The 20,110-nt window shown below is 44.0% G+C and overlaps 1 protein-coding gene and 1 long non-coding RNA gene across 2 annotated transcripts; both read left to right on the top strand.

The window, feature by feature from the left end:
• The first annotated feature begins 4,881 nt into the window (after positions 1–4,881).
• On the top strand, positions 4,882–10,164 carry LOC135898470 (uncharacterized). The gene has a single exon (XM_065427402.1). The coding sequence runs from the start codon at positions 5,284–5,286 to the stop codon at positions 5,842–5,844; it is 561 nt and encodes a 186-aa protein (XP_065283474.1). The 5' UTR covers positions 4,882–5,283; the 3' UTR covers positions 5,845–10,164.
• Positions 10,165–14,735: 4,571 nt separating this feature from the next.
• On the top strand, positions 14,736–18,775 carry LOC135898477 (uncharacterized). The gene is made up of 4 exons (XR_010563343.1): positions 14,736–14,835; positions 15,349–15,413; positions 15,751–15,810; positions 18,619–18,775. It is a non-coding gene; the product is annotated as an uncharacterized lncRNA (long non-coding RNA).
• Positions 18,776–20,110: the final 1,335 nt, after the last annotated feature.

Here is a 20,110-nt window from a genome sequence, read left to right as displayed (position 1 = left end):
GCATACGGAGATATTCGCTCAAATCATCTGACAATATCTTATTTAGAAAGCATCAAATATTGTTAAACGTAGCAGCTATCAGATGATTGTGTAAAAGCATATGTTCTTATGCTTATACTTTTTCCCTATGTAAATGAAAACCTCGGGTTATATCTGCCAAAACTACAACGTCATCATGAAGGAGGCTGTAGCGGCCGTCTTCTGATTATGCTGAAAACTCGAGGATCTTTATTGTGCGCTCAATGCACTTTATGTTTTTTTTCTTTTTGCCACCGTCAAAATGTGGGCATTCTGGCCGGCATGTTATCCTGCGCCATGTAGCTTAGCAATGCTATGTCAAATCCACTACGCCACCAAGGTCCTTACGTTGCTAGCAGAAGGGTATTTTGGCATACGGAGATATTCGCTCAAATCATCTGACAATATCTTATTTAGAAAGTATCAAATATTGTTAAACGTAGCAGCTATCAGATGATTGTGTAAAAGCATATGTTCTTATGCTTATACTTTTTCCCTATGTAAATGAAAACCTCGGGTTATATCTGCCAAAAGTACAACGTGATCATGAAGGATGCTGTAGTGGCCATCTCCTGATTATGCTGAAAACTCGAGGATCTTTATTGTGCGCTCAATGCACTTTATGTTTTTTTCTTTTTGCCACCGTCAAAATGTGGGCATTCTGGCCGGCATATTATCCTGCGCAATGTAGCTTAGCAGTGCTATGTCAAATCCACTACGCCACCAAGGTCCTTACGTTGCTAGCAGAAGGGTAGTTTCGAAGAAATTTAGTTCATTCGCCCTTTTCCTGGTGCTTTCTGAAATTACCTGTCAGCCCTGTTACTTCAGTTGCTTCCATACTAGTAATTATTGTCGATCAAACATTGTGTTTTACTTTGTTTTTTTACTGTGATGCCACTTTTGGGAGTGTCCTGCTTATATGACAGGTTATTCTACCATAGTATTGCTTGTTCCATCCAGAGTAATAAGTATTTCAGGAAACCACTTATTCTTGATAAACTTTATTCCGTACCCCATATATTCTCAACGCTGGAGTATTCTTACCTTTGTGAATGTAGGCCAATCTGTGTTACCCTATGCGTTATCTTACTGCATAGGTGAAAAGAAATTGCGTTTCTTTACACTCTAAGGTGCTCTGAAAGCTCTCACTCGCTAAACACATTCCAATGGTCATCTGTCCGCAGACTGGGTGTACCAAAGTACCATTAGAAAGTCGAATAAACAACACTCGGGAGATGTATGACATGCTGTTGCTTAAATTCAGAGGACATTACTAATAACTAAAGGATGAATGGATGAAAACGAAATCTGCTTAATATATACTTCTCTTTTTACAAGTATTACAATTTATTTCACCTGACTTTTTTTCGCCTTAACATCACACTTTAATGTGGAATTGAACACAAACCATTGCTGTAAGAGAACACTGCAGTGAGGTCAGAACAAGGGACCATGCATGAAGTACACTTTTTGTGTGATACAGTTCAGTTGCTTCTGACATGTCTTCAGATACGCACCTTGAATTACTCTATGGAATATTCTCGGTCAGCGCACTCACTATACAATATTACTAATCACAAACAGCCAAGGCCTTGGCCTGACAACGCCAAACAACTCACTATCTTTTCTGATTGCAGAAGAAATTTGGTATGTGTAAAACAGGCGATCATTAGAATGAGTACAGGGTTTGGAATCAGCATATATCTTCAGCAATATATAACCTCTGCAATGCGATCCACACTGTTAAGAATCTCACAGTAAGGTTCATTCAATCAGACCATTCATTATGAGTTTTGGTGCTAAAGAATATCCAGATGAGTTTCGGCCTATACATTTGCAGCGTAGGTCGCATAACTGTGCACCTTGTATAAGTCATACCATTCTGTTCCTTGAATATTCTTTGCTGCGTTCGATAACATCGCAATGTCTTTCCATAGAAGTTTCGTTGCAGTGAATTTGTGGGCCGATTTGAGGAGAGTAAGAGCACGTTTTGTGCTTTGCCTTTAGAATAATGTGTAGCATTTTGTTGCTATAATGATAACATAGTGATGTCGTGGTTTCAATGAAGATTGACTGTAAATTAAGAAAAATACCAAAATAAATGCACTATTAATTACGTATGTTTTTGCGCTTCTTTCGGAAAACTATTCATTGAGGATGACGCAAGAAACCTATTTGCGCTTGGTTAACATGCATTTGCACGATTACCTACAGACCCCCGAACTGGAAAACAAAGTTATGATACCGGCCAAATATTATTAAAAAAATGGCTGTGGCTTAGGTAAGGTTAAGCCCAGGATGCGAAGCATACTAGCCTTTATTTTAGTTGTTGAACCACTGTTTAGCCTGGTGAACTGCTGTTGCTTGGCTATATTTGGTTCGGCTAGACGAAGAAACAACTCATGCATTACTGCTTCGCCTTCAAGAGTGGAACGCGACAGCGTTTCCGTCGACCCGCCAAGGGGTGTAAGACAATGGGCTACAGGGCAGCGACTACGCGCCCCGCATTGGACGCGGTGAGCGTCGAGCAAAGCAGCGTTCGGCGCGGCAACGAAATGTGCGCCTGAGCAAGAGACGCACGCCTTATAAACAGCTCGTTTCTAAGGCAACACCGCATTCACTAGAGGCGCTTTTGTACCGCTTTGAAGCGTTGTACTCGTGGCTCAGTGGTAGCGTCTCCGTCCCACACTCCGGAGACCCTGGTTCGATTCCCACCCAGCCCGTCTTGCAAGAGTTGAGCCAAAGCCACTTCTCCTCTGTCGTGACGTCACGGTGTCACGTGGTTTCAAGGCGACACCGCCGCGCCTGAGGAGCTGGGTTGAGCTCTCGTAATATGCTTCGCATAAAATAAATTGGGGCCGTTTCCGCCGCGAATATGAAGACACCTAAGTCGACGCGTATGTTGTTTAAGGAACTTCGTGGAACGCACAAAGGCCAACAGACACGATCAACGACATTTCTCTCCGAGTAGTTACGATCAGACATCGACGAATCCTTCTTTTCGCTCTCTAACAGCCAAAAAAAACAACATCCGTGTAATGGCAGTGTCGCTAGCCACTTTTCACTGAACTTTTCTTTTTGTACTAACAAGCTTGTGTTCTTTTTCAGTTTGAATAGCATATGCCAAGATTGCAACGCACACGCAAATTTCAATGCGTGTTTAACGCATGTTTTTATTAACAAAATTGCCTTTAGAATGGTGCAAGTACTGTAATTATTTCCTGCACTATTCGAACATCAATATTTCCCCTATTCGTAAATCTTAGGTTGGTGAGTGAGTACGAAAAATCCCGAGGGAGAATATTGATTATTCTTTGAAAAAGAACGAAAAAAGCGCCACTTTTATGCGTAGCACGTTTATCTCGTCTGCTCCCGTGAATGCAGTCGTTCGACAATTTATGGCATACGTGTACTTTTTTCTCCCTATTTCAAACGCTATGAGCTGTCTGGCGATTTATGTGCTCCTTCGATAGGCTGGAAGCGTTTTCATGCGTCCTGATATAGAAACGGTCGTAATAAACTATATTTTTTATTCAGAATTGGTTGGAGATGCTGCTCGCAACTAATGTCCGGAGATCGCGGTCATGCATGGAGTTATATTTGCCGGTCAACATTCGAAACCATTGTGCCCGCCTATATTATGTAAACCTTCCTCTTATGTAAATCCGCAATTGGGGTACTTAAACAAAATGAAGTGATTCTGATTGCGATGTGCGGTTAAAGTACATGAAGAAAACTTTAGTGATCGCTCAGTCGAACTGCGAAACTTCTTGCGGTTGATTAGTCAACTGTTGCGCGTCTCTTGCATTAAACATTTTGATAGTTTTGAAAAAAACATAGCGACATACAATTCAGTGCCACCGATTATAGCCTGATTTAGAAACATGGCGTAGGTCGAGCCAACTAGTGAGAGACGCTTTACCATTTTAAGATGCCATATATACATACCCCTAGAAAATATGCGTATTTTCAATCTAATTGTGCAAAACATATCGACAATAAGTTTAATCAACGAAAAGAAGAAACATATTTGGCGGTATCTTCTTCAGCAATAACAGTGAAACAGAAGGCACAACATTGGTCGGAGGCTTTCACCCCAACCACATGTCACTACTCTTCGATCTTGTGAAGCTTCTAACGCAGCAAACTTTATTTATTGATTTGTTTTTTTCTTTATTAGGACACTTATTTTGATGCAATATACTTTACAGATCCGGAAACAGCACTAGGTAAGTGTGGCTTCGAAAAAAGCAACAAGCTTTGGGCAGCTTACAAATACATGAATAATATATTTCCTCTAAAGCTAAAAAACACCATCTAATCTATTGAAAACCAAGCTGCTCGTTTTATTCTTTCCAATTATTCTCGTCATGCAAATGTCTCATCAATGAAACTAACCCTTGACTTTCCTAACCTAGAGTTACGTCGTAAATACTTTCGCCTATGCCTTTTTGACAAGATTTATTACTCTAACGAAACACTTTAGGATGAACTAATCTCCCCGCCGTCATACATATCGTCACCCATGGATCCTCGTTTTAAGCTTGAAGTTCCAACTATCGCGCCAACGTTTATTTTGATTCCTTTATACCAAGAACTACGAATGACTGCAGCCGCCTCCCTGCCTCCATCACTGCCGTTTCTGACGCCACAAACTTCAAGAATGTTTTTAACGAATATGTTTGTAATAATCACCACTCCACTCTGTAATGCCTCCGGGCCTTGAGAGTATGACAATAAATAAATAAACAAATTTCAAAAGAACATTGTAGCATTTAAATAAATTTTGAATTAAAGAGACCATCGGTAATAAACAATCTGTATTGTCTGCATAGTATTTTTAATTGAAAGCTGTGATAGCGCAGCACGTCATGCCGCATGTGTACTGGGCGCGCTAACGGCCATGATCCATGTGACGTCACATAGCGATATATATATGTACGCCGGCACTGAATAAACTGATTCCATTCCCGGTTTGGCTGCGTGATGACGTTATAACAACTGGCGACGAGGGTCTTGCATACCCACGTAAGCGACGGCCTTGGTCCTGCACGGGTGGACAGGCACGAACGGAAGCAAGCGAGCGGAGTTTTCGTCCAGCTTCAAGGCACTGCACGGGCTCCCGGAGTAGGGCACCGCCCACCGAACACCCCTGCGGAGGAAGCACTCGGCCACAAGGAACGACAACGGGGCTTGGAGCTGGCAGCACGTCCAAGCAAGGAAACGCCAAACTGATGAGTAACGGATATATGTACTGCTGTCGAAATGCCGCCACTGGGAAAGATGTCCGAGTTCGACCCGAAAACGCGAAACTTCGAGTCGTACTTAGAGCGTTTTGAACATTTCTTAACGGCTAATGATATCGCCGACGCAAAGCGCCTTCCCATCTTTTTGACAGTCATAGGACCAGAGGCTTACGAAGTACTGAGAAGTCTTGTTGTGCCGGCTGCCCCGGCAGAAAAGTCATACGCAGAAGTTAAACACCTCCTGAAGGAGCACTACAGCCCCAGGAGTTCCGTTATAGCAGAACGATGCAAGTTCAACCGGCGCGTACAACAGGAGGGCGAAAGCGTGGAGGGGTTCATCGTAGAACCTAAACATTTAGTCAGAAAGTGTGACTACGGTGACTTTTTGCAAGACGCCCTCCGAGATAGGCTGGTTGCTGGCATACGGAACGAAGAGACCCAGCGTGCCCTGTTTGCTGAACGAGAGCTGACATTTGATGGGGCTTGCAAAATCGCCCTAGATAGAGAACTAGCGGCGCGAGACACTGAACAACTGCGGGCAAGAGAACGAGAGGCACTCGTGCTAGTCGTGAAAAGCTGACAACACCAGTATCAGAGACCAGCTAATCCTAAGCATGTCGAAGGCCGCAAGAACGAAAAATGCGCAAGATGCGGCAGGGGACACTCGTCGGAAGAATGTTGGTACAAAAATTTTATTTGTCGCAAGTGTTCGGCTGTAGGTCATTTGAAAAGCATGTGCCCAGTTGCTAGAGCGAAGCCAAAAAACATGCATGCGCTCGAGTGTTCTGACGAGGACTCGGAGCAGGAGCTGTACCATGTCATTAACGCCAACCAATCATCTTATGAAGTGAGTGTGGAAATAGAAGGGCGTAAACTGAATATGCACATTGACACCGGAGCGGCTGTCACAATTGTCCCGGAGCAAGTGTACCTGTCCGAGTTTCCACACGTAAAATGTGAACCTTGCAAAATGTCGCTTCGCACGTATACTGGGGAGCAAATACAGCTAAAAGGGCAGTGTGACGTGGTGGTTAAGTACAACAATCAGTGCATGACTCTACCAGTCATTGTTGTAAAAAACAACGGGAGGAAGTCGCCTGTACTAATGGGGCGAAATTGGTTAGAACGTTTGAAGCTTGACTGGCTAGAAATTGGCTAGATTGCAGTTGAAGACAGAGTCGCGGTGCTAAAACAGAAGTACCCTTCCGTGTTTTCTAAAAAGCTGGGGACAATACAAAACTTTGAAGCAAAGATTGTTATGAAACCGGGTACAGTTCCTGTATTTTGCCGCGCTAGACCAGTTCCGTTTGCGTTGCAGGAAAAAGTTGAGCGGCAACTGCGAGAACACGTGGAAACGGGCATGCTGCGTCCTGTAATGCGGAGTGACTGGGCTACCCCACTTGTCACAGTTGTGAAGGAAAACGGCAGTGTCCGGTTATGCGGGGATTACAAGACTACAGTAAACCCCTCTCTCAAAACAGATCATTACCCCCTACCCAGACCGGAGGACTTATACACTGCCTTAGCAGGAGGAAAGGTGTTCAGTGTACTAGACCTTTCTTCGGCGTACCAGCAGCTGCCACTCACTCCGGAGTCACGACCATTTTTGACAGTAAACACTAGTCTTGGGTTGTTCGAATTTCAGCGCCTTCCTTACGGGGTGGCAAGTGCACCCGCTATCTTTCAGGCAATGATGGACGAGGTACTTCATGGCATCCCACATGTACGCTGTTATATTGACGACGTTATCGTCACAGAGACAGATATCGGCGACTGCCAGGAGACACTAGAACGTGTCTTGCAACGCCTCAGTGAATACAACATCACGCTTAACCTGGATAAATGCCGCTTTTTCCGTAAATCGGTTACATATTTGGGTCACACAGTGACTGAGCAAGGCATTTACCCTACCGACACCAAGAAGAGCGCTATCTTACAAGCCCCCGAGCCCACTACAGTTACAGAGCTTAAGGCGTACTTGGGTATGTGGAACTTTTACTCGAAGTTTCTTAAGAACGCTTCGACAGTAGCAGAGCCGCTTTATCGGCTACATTGAAAAGAACAAAAATGGTCATGGACAAAGGAGTGCAGCACCGCGTTTAAAGATACGAAGCACTTGCTAACAAGCAGCAAGGTACTCACATTCTATGACGTCAAGAAACCGCTCGCAATGCTTTGCGATGCATCGTCATATGGCTTAGGAGCCGTTATCTTTCACGAGACGGCGGAAGGTGAAGAAAAACCAATTGCTTTTGCTTCGCGTACACTGTCGGAAGCAGAAAAAAAATACGCGCAGTGTGAACGCGAGGCCCTGGCGTTGATCTTTGGCCTAAAGAAATTTCACCGGTACCTGTACGGACGAGAATTCACTATCTATACAGACCACCAGACACTGCTTGGGATACTAGGGCACGATAAGCGTATACTGACTATCGCTGCCGCGCGTATGCAACGCTGGGCTTTAACCCTCGCAGCTTACAGGTACCGGCTGAAATTTAGGAAAGGAAAAAATTTTGAAGTGGCAGACGCCTTGTCTAGGCTGCCCCAACCAGGACCGGTGAACGACGAGTCATCAGATTGCATGTCAATCTTTCAGTGTCTCCCGCTAACAGCAGAGGAGATTGCAAGGGTCTTGAAGCGAAGCTTAACTCTATGCCACGTGGCACAATATACGCTAAACGGGTGGCCTAGACAGCAAGCAGATGAATTGAAATCTTACTATGTTCGCCGCGATGAGCTGTCACTAGAGCAAGGCTGCGTGACGTGGGGCGTAAGAGTCGTAATTCCGGAGCTGCTGAGGGACCGCGTGCTAAACATGCTGCACGAGGAGCACCCTGGCACCAGCCGCATGAAAATGCTAGCGAGGAGTTTCGTATGGTGGCCAGGAATCGATTTGGCCATTGAACAGTACGTTCAGCGGTGCAAGATTTGACAAGCAGTTCAGCCAGCTTCTCGGCCGGTTCCTCTTCACCCTTGGCAATACCCCACCCAGTGTTGGTCACGCGTACATGTAGATTTTGCACAGAAGGGTACGAACGTGTTTCTGGTATTGGTCGACTCATTCTCGAAATGGATCGAAGTATGGCCGATGTCCTCAACCTCTGCACAAAAAACATTGGATAAACTTCGGGGTTCTTTTGCCGCTTGTGGCTTGCCCGAAGTATTGGTGAGTGACAACGGGCCACAGTTCACCTCAGAGGAGTTCGCAGAATTCATGAGCACCAACGGTGTAAAACACGTTCGTATTCCGCCTTATCACGCAGCGTCCAATGGTGCTGCAGAACGAACAGTACAAACCGTGAAAAAGGCGTTACTGAAACAGGTACTCGAGCGTGAGGCCTCGGGTAGGCAGCAGACAGTACAGGAAAATATTGATAGTTTTCTGATGGCCTACCGGAGCACACCGAGCAGTGTGACAAGCAAATCACCAGCTGAACTATTTTTGGGGCGCCAGCCACGCATAAAGCTTTCACTGCTCCAACCTGATTTTGCAAAATCCATGCGAGACAAGCAGGAAAAACTAAAAGAGCAGCGCGATTTGTTTCGTGGGCAGGAGCGCAGCTTCGTGGTGGGGGACCGGGTGTTGGTGAAAACTGTGCGTGGTGAGCGCGTTTCGTGGGAAGAAGGTGTTGTGATCCAAATTGTCAGTGCTGTGACATATATGGTGAAAGTGCGCGATCAACTCCGGTTCACACACGCCGATCACCTGCGTCCTGGACATGCTGACCCCGGCGAGACGCCCCCGCACGCGGAGGGGGGTGTAAAACAAACGCCACCAGAAGAGCTACCGGCAGACGACCGCACTCCGACACCAAGACAACCGCAGGCAGACCAGGATGGTCCCAGTTCCCCTGGCACGCCGGCAGACTCCGATCGCAGAACAACACTAGAGCACGACGAATCAGTACCGCCACCCACACAGCAGCCTGTACCGCAAGACTTGGCGGAGTCGCACGTGCCAGCGGCGCCAGCTGCACCCAACTCGGAGGAACAGCCACCACTACGTCGGTGTGCTCGTGTGCGCCGGCAACCGGACTGGTTTAGATCGGAGGACTTTAAGTAATTTCCTCTAAATTAGTCAGGTGGTAATGTTAAATTGTTAATTACACTGTACCTAATCTTACTAGGTGTTATTCTAGTTGACTAACTCATGTATTTATTTGAGCGGGAAAGAGTTGTGATAGCGCAGCACGTCATGCCGCATGTGTACTGGGCGCGCTAACGGCCATGATCCATGTGACGTCACTAGCGATATATATATGTACGCCGGCACTGAATAAACTGATTCCATTCCCGGTTTGGCTGCGTGATGACGTTATAACATAACGTCATCATAACGTCATAACGTCATAACGTCAGTCGCGTAGCAAATTTATTCCTGAATGTCCTGCGTTTCTTTTATAAGCCACGAGATGACATTCACTGCCGCTCATTGAATGCTGGCTGGAGGGATTTAGTTAGAATGTCCGTGCTCAATATTGAGACTCGGCAGAGACCCTTTTTTTCTGCTATGCTGCCTGCATGAAAAGTGGGTAAAAAATAGGTTTATATTGTGTGGAACTTCATCGCAATTACAGTTTTTTTCTGCGTATGAAAAATTGGTTTTTCTTGCAGTTTTGAGCAGAACAAGTGTAACTAAACTACGATAATGAATAGCTATAAGTAGAACGCAGAGTCCATATTTGTTGAAAATTTTCTGTAAATCTCGAAAACAACGCTATAATAACAAGCGAGTATTAGCTGTTACAATTGATAAGCCTTGCCTCGATATTTTGACATGACTTGCTAAATAAAAGTTCTGTGCTAGACGCGTGGCGCCAGCAATATTCATCATTTGTAAGTAGAGACTTCCCTACACGATGAAGCCAGCATTGGTTCGGGTAACGCTTGCCCCCTACGCCACTATCGGGTAACACGTGGTGCCCTGTTTTCACAAAATTGCGTGCAGCTTCATTTAACCGTGTCGTGTTGACTAAGTACAAAGAATATTTGACTTCGAATGTGTCTTGCCTTCGTTTACACGAAGTGAAGGGTGCCTATTGCGCGACGTTAATGAGCTTTTTTGGTTTTCACTGGTTGTTCGCGCATGTAGATGGTGATAATGATTGGTGGAACAGCAGAACCATATCATAAAAGGTTATTAAACAATTCGTATACGTGTCAGCAATTAAAACAGTCTGCTGTGTCTGTTTGTGCTTTAAGTATTAGTAATGTTTCAGTTGTGCGCCCAATCAAATCAAATCGAACATTATTTCAGTTCAGCTTCAAGCACAAATGGGAGTTTGAGACGAAGAAACAGTCTATACGACCGCTTGGCTAATTTCTTGGCTAATTGCAGAACACTGCCTGTTGCGACAATAAATAATAAAAAACCCAGCAATAGAAGGCTCGAAAGAATCCATACTAGTTTTTCATCGAGGAGCTCGATCCTATGGAATACATGATTATGAAAAAGTAAGATAAATTGTTATTCGGCAAAGCGCAGTCAGCATAAAAAAGAAAGGATGAAGGAAGAAAGAAAACGAGAAAGTGAAGCATATTATTTGTTATGCACTTGTCCATCATTGCATTGCATGCATTAAAACGTTTACAGGCAAGAAGGGGCGCCAAATGCCACTTACGATAAGAAGGTAGAGCAGATAGTTCACAACTAAATCTGGGAGTGCTGGGAAAGTGGTGATCGTCAGGACAATATACAGTTCAATAATACAGAATTTAGCTGAAATGTATACCATCACAGATGAACCGCAGTCATCGTTACCCTTGGAAAAAAAATTGAATTCATGATAGCGCCTGTTTTGTAGAAACCCTCATGCCTACCCTGATATTAAGTTTACTGGGGTAATTTTATATCGTTCACGTATATTAAGAGGCGAGGCTTCATCAGACATGCTTGAAGTATACGAAGGGTTTTATTTTAAACATCTGTACACCATTTGGATGTTTGATGCACAGGCATTAGCCAAACCGAAAAGCAATACTTTATGAGTAAGACAAAAAGAAAGGCTAGTATAGCACAGTATAGGCTAAGCGTAATGTATATATATAAAATATGTTTATTGCGTGACAAAATTTTAATATTATTCGATAGAGTGACGCTGATTTCGCTTATATGAGTGTGGCACATCACAGTGGTATAGAAATCTAGAGCATGAAATGGACGCCTAAGAGCCGCGCTCTGAAACTCCTAAGTGTCATATGCGTGTACAATGTGTCTGCGCATTTAGGTGCAATGGTTCATGCACCTGAGTCGGGCTCTATACCTAGTTTAGTTGGGAGGTAATTTTCATGGGATTGTTGCCAGTGAGGGACAACTGAGTAGCCTTATATAATGACCAGCAGATATTTTGCACTCTTTCACGCCATGGCTTAAATAAGCCGTTCCAAAATCTGAGAAGCAGCCTTATGCAATCCTCCTGATACACATTTCCCTTGTGCCCAAGTACCCACAAATAGCGTTGAGCATTCTGCAGCTCGTAGCCGATAGCGGCTGTAATCAGCACTTGGTCTCGGCACCACGTTGCTTTGTTAAGACAATGAGCATTGCTGCTATCCCTCTGGGTAGTGCGAGGGGGTGTGGGATTTAGTGTGAACAAATAGGGACAGAAAACATGGGGACCATTGTGGTTACCCTCGAGATGATTGCGAAGTGGTCAATCTTTGATCTGTAGGCCATTTAAAATGTGCATATCGTTGACGCCTCGGAATGTCACGGCTTGTTGTTGTCGGATGAGCCCGTTTTGAGGGTACTGGATAACGGTGTACACATCGGGGGATATCCGACGTCTGACCCCATATGGCTTTTGGTCTGGCTGCTTCGCTACTAATTCTTCAGGGCCTGCTTGATCGGCCTCAATAATGCGGCAATGTATTGCGCAGCCCATGCAGAATTCTCGTCGATTCCTTGAGATCCCTTAAAAACCAGTCTTCAAGACTACATTGGTCGGCTGGTAAACATGCTGCTCTGATTGAGTCATAATAGTTTCGCCTATGTTCCTTTCCGTGTGGTTGAGCGAGGAAGGGGCTGGGTAGCAGCCGCGATCCCCTCTAGTACGGCGCTATTGGAGGAGGTTGTGTGCATGATCTGTGTGCAATATACGGAGGTGACGGTCAACTTCCGGAATTGTACATACTATTTGATGTACAGTCTATGTGGCCTTACTAGTATGCGACACTGAGGTGACATTTGCTGTGCATTGTGCAGAAAATGCCACTCGTCCTTCCCTAACCACCTCGTTATATTTCTGGTCAATATCCCATGAGCGAGGTCATATCTGATGCAGGGTCAAGTCATACCTTATGCAGGGTCTGATGCAAGTCTATAAGCAAGGGCTGTGGCTTCAGGTATGGCGCTACGCTACGTAAGATGGTCACCGGGTGTTTTGCTTTTTGTAGGCGTAGCTCCTACGATGGTGGTGGTTGCGAACGAGTTCGGTGACTGTCTTAGAGCATGGCAATTTCATGAGTACCTGTGTGCTAGCACAGAGAGGAAGTCCGACCACCCGATTGGTCCTGTTACCGATTAGTGCAGCCAGTCAAGTGATGTATGGCTTGCGCAGACGTCGTATAGGAAAGGTGATTCTTCAGCGAGGAAGTCTGCGCAGCTAGCATGACGGGGTGATCGTGTGGATATAATCCCACGGCAAGTGCTTTGTGCAGATATCATCGTTCAATTTATGCCTATGCGGACAGCAGTTTCGTAAATACATCTTCTGGTAATGTAACGGTATCTGTGCTTCATCTAGGTTGGGAACATTTCGCAGCACAGGATGGTCGCTGCTATCGCCTCAACGTAGTCAGCGCACCTGAGCTCCATATTTCGGCACTAGTTGCAGTAGCTGAGATAATGTACGTTCAGGGCACCCTTGCAAATTCTGTTAAAACTGATACATACACTTACTGCTGTCCTTTCGAAATTAATGTTAAATCCACCATATATGTTGTTCAGACTATGTGTGAACAATAGCTCTATAGCTTTAAGCATGCTTTCCCCTTAGGCTACTCGCCAGAAGGCGTGGCAACTACCAAAGAAGTGTTGACAAATGCGATGACTGAGTGCCTTAAGCGCACATTTAAGGTTGCGCTAGCGATGTAACTTTCCGCCAACTGACATGATTTTGACACCATCTTACCTTTAGAAAGAGGGTTAACCGAGAATGCAATTTTTGGTATTTATATTATCAGAAGCTAGGAAACAAAGACAACAAGAGAAACCGTGCAATATACTTGTACTTCTTAAATGAATTAAAGAAATGTCAAATGATGGCAATGAAAGCTGATTACAAAACAATTTACCGCATCTGGGGAGTGATCCCACGTCTTCGCACTGGTTGTGCGATGCACTTCAAACATTGCCCCTAAGGGAACCTCAGAGTGGCCGTTGACAACCATTAGTGCCACAGTCCTCGCTGAAAGGAGCTACACCCAAGACCACAGACACATCTGCTTCTCTTAAGACTCTCTGGTATTTGTTCTCTATTTAACGTATCTGTCTTCACTAGAACTTTGTTTTCCCTGTGGGTATGCATCTCATAAAATCGGTACTACGAATAAAGTGTAATATTTTCTCGTAGACAATATTTCAATGTCTTCCCCGCAATATCCCGATATTTTCCGAGTCTCCTGGCTGAATTACCACTTTTACTACAGCTCCCATTCCTATCTGTACGAGAATAGATGCCTCAGTCCGCACAGACGTGTGAAGCGTTACCAGCCCCCTCCTTGGCTCTCAATGGGACAATGATGTTAATGAGGGCATTTCTCGCGGTGGTAATGAAAAAGAAGCAAAGAAAAGCAGGCACACTTCGCGCGGGGATTTCCTGAGGTAAATTGCGGGCTGGAACTTGCAACTCATTCGTACATATTGGCTTCTACGTTTCGTTCATCGCATCCTTTCACACAAGTGTCTAATTGCTCGCACCGTGGCACTAAAACATGAGTGATACGCAGTATGCAAAACTGGTATACGTGTTGACATGATTCTTCTCTCTGCACAATCGAGGAAAATGGCTCTATTCGCAGTGGTTGTAAAGAATATATCTTATTAACTGCACTGCTGCGATTGACGGGTGCATATAGTTTTTAGTGTCAAATACTTTTGTGCCGATATTCCCTCGCGTCGCAGAAGACAAACTTAAGCCATGTAAAATAGCGTAGTGCGATATTTACAAAACGTTCTCCCACTCATATTTATGACAGGATAGGACAAGTCATTTTTTCCGGATGTAATACACGTAAAACCGAAAGCGGAGCTAACTTGGGACATGGATATAAAAATTGCCTATGAATAAGCAAAGTATGCATCCGGTTTCCTGTTTATCAGTAGATTCTTGGCATGAATTCATTGTTTTGTTATTTAAACAAACCAAGAACACCATGAAAACGATGACGGCAAAGACATTCACCCGTGCAAAATGTATTTGAAAACAACTACGTGGCAGTTTCCTCCACGTGCACTTTTATTTCTCGCCAGAGCGGAGATATAAAAGACACGGAGGCTCGGGCCTTCATGCACCTTGCATCAGTAGCTCGATACAGTCGCTGTCCTCCAACTGGTATTTCTTCCCATCAGGTACGTTCATATTTGTCCGAGCAATCAACGAATTTTCTCCTCTATCGCTCTATTATTTGCTACTGCGCGTCCAGTCTAAAAGCCATGGCTGTGTTATCTTCTCATTTATCAGCGTTCTGTAACGCTTTGCTTGCATTAGAGCTAAATGTTTAGATGGCTCGAAATCGAGCATGTCAGAACTTAAAATACAAATTCGGATTTTCTGTGCTATTGTAGGTTTTCTGATTATGATATTTGAAATACGTTGACCAATACGCTTTCCCCAAAATGTGCCAAAAAGTCATGTTGCGAAGCCTAATCTTAGACATATCTGCTCAAGTCACAAAACCCTAGGTTCTCAAAGTGCTCCTTTCTCATAGGTGCTCATGATGAGGAACAGGTTGACAATATTTTAGGTATTTTAAGTATGCTTGAAGGCACTCATCATCCAGGGCACTTGAATTTCACTTTTGGACATCTGTACGCTCTCTTTCGTTAGCCACCAAAGATGTACTTTTCTCTTTGTCTTCACAGACAAGAAAGACTCGTTGCTGAGATGAAGTTCACCGCTGCCATCACACTCGTCGCACTCCTTGCAGGTGAGCAAGTCTTGTCTCGTCAACAGATAAGATATTACGCAAAATGGAATCAATAATCAGAATATACCCGAAATTCACTACTGGACACGTCACAGAATCCCCGTTCTATAGCTGCATCTTAGTGCTTTATCTAATACATTGCATGCACCGGCATTGTGACGTTGAGCTTCCGTGAAAATAATACGAATGGGTCATTCCTTCTTTCATGTTATTGCGAACAATGTTTCTGATTACGCAGCCTGTTTAACAGTAGAAGAATATTCTAGATTGGCAAATAAATATTTATTTAGGTTTTGATGTTCTATTGTTGATGTTTTGATTGTCCTTGTGTTTGCAGCGTTCGCGGTGATGATCACAGCCGCCGACGAAGGAAATGACGAGGCGCGCACGGGAGATAGTAAGTCAAACTGTAGATAGTTCTAGCTTGTTCAGTATTCCGCTAAATACTGGAAGATTGAGCGGCATGGTGGGAGAGTGGTGATGCAAACATGAAGTGCCTCCACGGCGCAGCCGAATGAGGTGCTGTGCTAAACGAGTAAAAGACGGAGTCATAAATGCAAGGAAATATTTTCTTATTTTTCGCTGCCGCAAATTTGAACCACCCGAGAACGATTATACGCCTTCTACCGGCTGTAAGTAGCTCTGACTTTGTTCGGTTTAGTTCTGTGCTACCAGTGGCTGCACCTTGCAGGCCACACACGTGGCTGCCCCTCATCACCGGCTATTGCACCCGAGCTGCCGGTGTTTACCGGAATATAAAACGCGGTAACTATGAATATTTTGTGTCAGATTTATTCAATGCGCCTTGCCAGCACTTTTTTCTACAATTAATTCCGGTATATACGCTCTGCGAACTATAAGTTCAATCTAATGTATAGTTACTACTGTGGACAGCACGTCGGCAGCCGAAGTGCGAACACTTTCTCATGACTGCAACCGCTCTTACGCGTATGGATTATTGCGATAATATTATGTAAACACCTATGCTGTGGTTTTGACATAAGGCCTCTTTGCATATATTGTGTCTAATGACTTTCAAATGTGAGAAATATGCATACCGCATTCTTGTTAAATCTCATTAGGGATGTTACCTTGAGCAAATACCAATTTGATACACTCTAAAACAAAGAATCTGTCGTCGCTGAGTTATTCGAATGAAATATTTTCTCTCCTAAAAGGCCAAATATTTATTGATGAGTTGCAATACAAATTGAATAACAATTTGAGAAGCATACTGACAAAAACAAAAAATCAAATTGCAGTGATGCCCATGAAATTTCGAACACATGTAATAAAAAATAAGTATATTCTCTAAAGTTTCATCACTATTACAGTGCAGAAATATCCTTTATTTCAATACGCACCTTGTTTTCAAAAATAAAGTATACAGTGGAAAGCTAAAAATAGAACAAGCATCTGGAAACCCACAAAGTATTGACACTATGATCAAAGATACGCCACATTATTGGGCAGCAAACGCATTTCTGGCACAACACGAGTGTACTTATATGGCAGAGATTACCAGATGAGCTCCTAAGCATGTGGTTGGTAATGTAGATAAATTGTGCAGGAAGCTTGTTTTGTGTGCCATATTCTAAAACAGCAGCTCATTTCTTAGCGTCCTACACAGCTTATGGATGTTCCTGACTGTGTACACACCAAAAGCACGCTAGCCAGTCTCCGCATAGGCTCGGAATTATGGGCTGGTGAACAAACCATTTTAAGCGTCCTTTCGCTTCAAGTCTTATTGAATATACTATGGTTCTGGCAGCGTTTGCGATTGTCAAAGCACTTACGGATGCGGCAAGTGATACAATCGCACGCAGTTATCGCGACTACTGGCTTTCGCGATTTAAATCGAGAGACACAGAACACTTGCCTAGTCCGTTGTCAATGGTGTCAGCTAAGCGCCGCGACGACTTCCTGGCGATAGCACGTTATGTACGCAGAATGTGCACCTAAGATAGAATTCACTGACCGTAAAAGATTTGTCATTATATCCAAGGAAGGACGAACGACTGTCGTGTTTTCGCGGCGACACGATATGGCTGACACACGGTCTTCTTTGGATGGCCTTCGTTGCTGCTCGCTGGGCGGGTCGTTATTCTCTAGTGCTGTGCTACACCACGATGTTGAGCGGGACAGCGGTGGTGCAACTCCGAGTGAAAAAAGTGAAGCGCTCGCTCGGCGTTCCTTTCAACTGCAGCTGCCTGTTCTCCTAGAAGCAAAACAGTGTGTTCTTTGCTCAGCGTGAGCGAGTGATACACCGCGATGTTCGGCGCCAGCCTCCTGCAGTTCAAGCAGAAGATTACGCTTCGTTTTGTACTTTACTGCCGCAAGAGCAGAATGGGTATTATGCTCTTTCTCAGAAGGGCAGAATGATAGGCACATTTCACTCTCTCTTAGTGACAGAGTGAACAATGCATTTCACTCCATGCGACATTTTGTCAGAGTAGAACAAGGCTTTGAAGAGTTAATCGGCCGCTTCACTCCTGCGATACCCTCTCTTGTTTTTAGAGTACGCATGCGGTGAGAATATCCGGTGGCATATTGACGCACTGTGCCCGATACCACGCCATGTAGAGACGACTCCAGTGTGAGAAGAGTGAACTAAACATGTTCGCTTAATAGGGTTTTTAACACAGTATTAATCCTTCCGTGCAGTTTTCATTGTATATATTTATCGACATTCTTGAATGATTGTGCCCTTGTTTACAGGCGCAATAGCCTTAAGCTGTGAAGAAGGCACGCTTTTGTCACTCAGCCTACACATCATATACGCCATAAGAGTTGCCCACTTTCAAGCTGAACATACCTGTAACTGAACAATGTAGAACCTATAGCGCTCGGTAATATCTGTGACAGGGAAAGTATGCATGTGGCTGAGTATCTGTGTGTTCATCCCGATACATCAGAAAATCGTGACATGGTAGTGGAGGGTGAACTGGTTCGCTTCGCGATAAAGTTGTCAAGGTGGACAATGCGAAAGTGTGAGGTGCGAAGCGGTGTTCCCGTTGTTCTAAATGAGCTGATGGTTCGACCAATTCTTGGAAGATCGAATTTTCGATTAGCCTATAAGGTGTGTCGAGATATAGCAATGTTCGAATAAGTAAGCATTGAACGTTACCCTGTTACGCTAACATCAATAGTTAATTGAAGTGTAATAATTGATGTTATTGCGAATTTTATCATCTCTTTGCTGCAGTTTATGGCTCTGGATGCCCAGACCCCAGTGCCTGCACCAAAAGCTGCAAAGCCAAGGGTTTGCGCTTAGGCGTATGCCTCGAACCTCTACTTAAAATCTGTTTGTGTTCGTGAATTTATTGAAGTCGACGACAGACTGGCAATAAAGCTCGCTTACTATGCGCTTGTCAAATTTGTCCTAATACTTTACCAGACTGAACCAATTGCATATGTAAAACTGGTCACGGTATTGTAGTGCATTCTAAACTTATCTGTGCTGACGCAGCGAATGATATGGTGAATCAAATGTGCCAGTGCACCCATGGCACTCTCACCCTGACAAATACAGTTCCCTGTTGTAAACCTCATGAAAAACAGGTCAACAAGACTGTGAACTACAATGTGCTTATTTTAAAATATAATAGTTATTTCCAGCATGACCGTCAATTCTTGGAACCGATAGGGACGTAGAGATGTTCGACCTGCAAATTCAACCACGAGCTAGGCAACTTCATTGCATATGCAGTGTCAGGCATTAATACCCTGGTGAAGCGAATAATAACCAAAGTACGGAAGGATGATAAGAAGGAAACTGCTTATGTTTGTCAGAAATCAGCACGGGTATATAGACACCGTAATATTGCAGCTAAACCTTACCAGGCCAAGGCAGTGGCTGTGGAACAGCTCAAACCAGTGGCACACATTGCCCAGGAAAACTTCCCCAAACCTGATTTGGAAATTCTTTAGCTGCGTTGTCTTTGATCACTGGTGAACAATCTTCGTTTTCAAGCTGTCGCAGTCATGCCCTACCCCCTCCCTGCGATCCAGAATGTAAGCTTTGAGCGAAATAGCCTGAACAACGTTTCCAAGAACACCCACCTACATACGTGGTGCAGAAGAAAAGATAGTTGAAAATTGTCTTTTTACTACGATATTAACAATATTTAAAGGCTCTTGGATTTATGCTATGCCTTTGCGCTAACCAGGTTTCAATCAGAAACAACAAAAGCGCGTATTTTTTCTTCGAGAACGCTGATTTCGTACAAACCGAACTGATTGAACCTCCATTATTACGTATATCATGGGACACCAATGACAATTCATTTCGAACGTTCGGTATCAGTATTTCTATCCCAAGGGAAATTAATTAAGATTACAGAAAGCTTCTTTCGAAGTCATATGGAGGAAACTAGCTTTATTTATTGGCATACCGTTTAATGATTTTCCGGTTATGTGAAGTGCTTCGACACTTTTGAGATGTCTTCATTTCTTCATAGCCGTGCCTTCTTATTTGAACCATACGTAAAGTATCTCATCATACTTTCACTAAAACACATCTGCTCTTGAGGATATGACTCAATATGTGATGTTTTTAGAAAATCTATTATCCGCAAATTCTATTGCCTATTATATTCTATTGTGTTCTATTAGCCTCATATATCCATTGAAAATTACTCATGAATTTCAGTACCACGTGTATTTGCAATAAAACCAAATGGTACAATCGTATTTCC

This window comes from Dermacentor albipictus, chromosome 10 (assembly GCF_038994185.2).
Source record: "Dermacentor albipictus isolate Rhodes 1998 colony chromosome 10, USDA_Dalb.pri_finalv2, whole genome shotgun sequence".
NCBI lineage: Eukaryota > Metazoa > Arthropoda > Arachnida > Ixodida > Ixodidae > Dermacentor > Dermacentor albipictus.
This window is presented reverse-complemented; position numbering and strand designations above follow the sequence as displayed.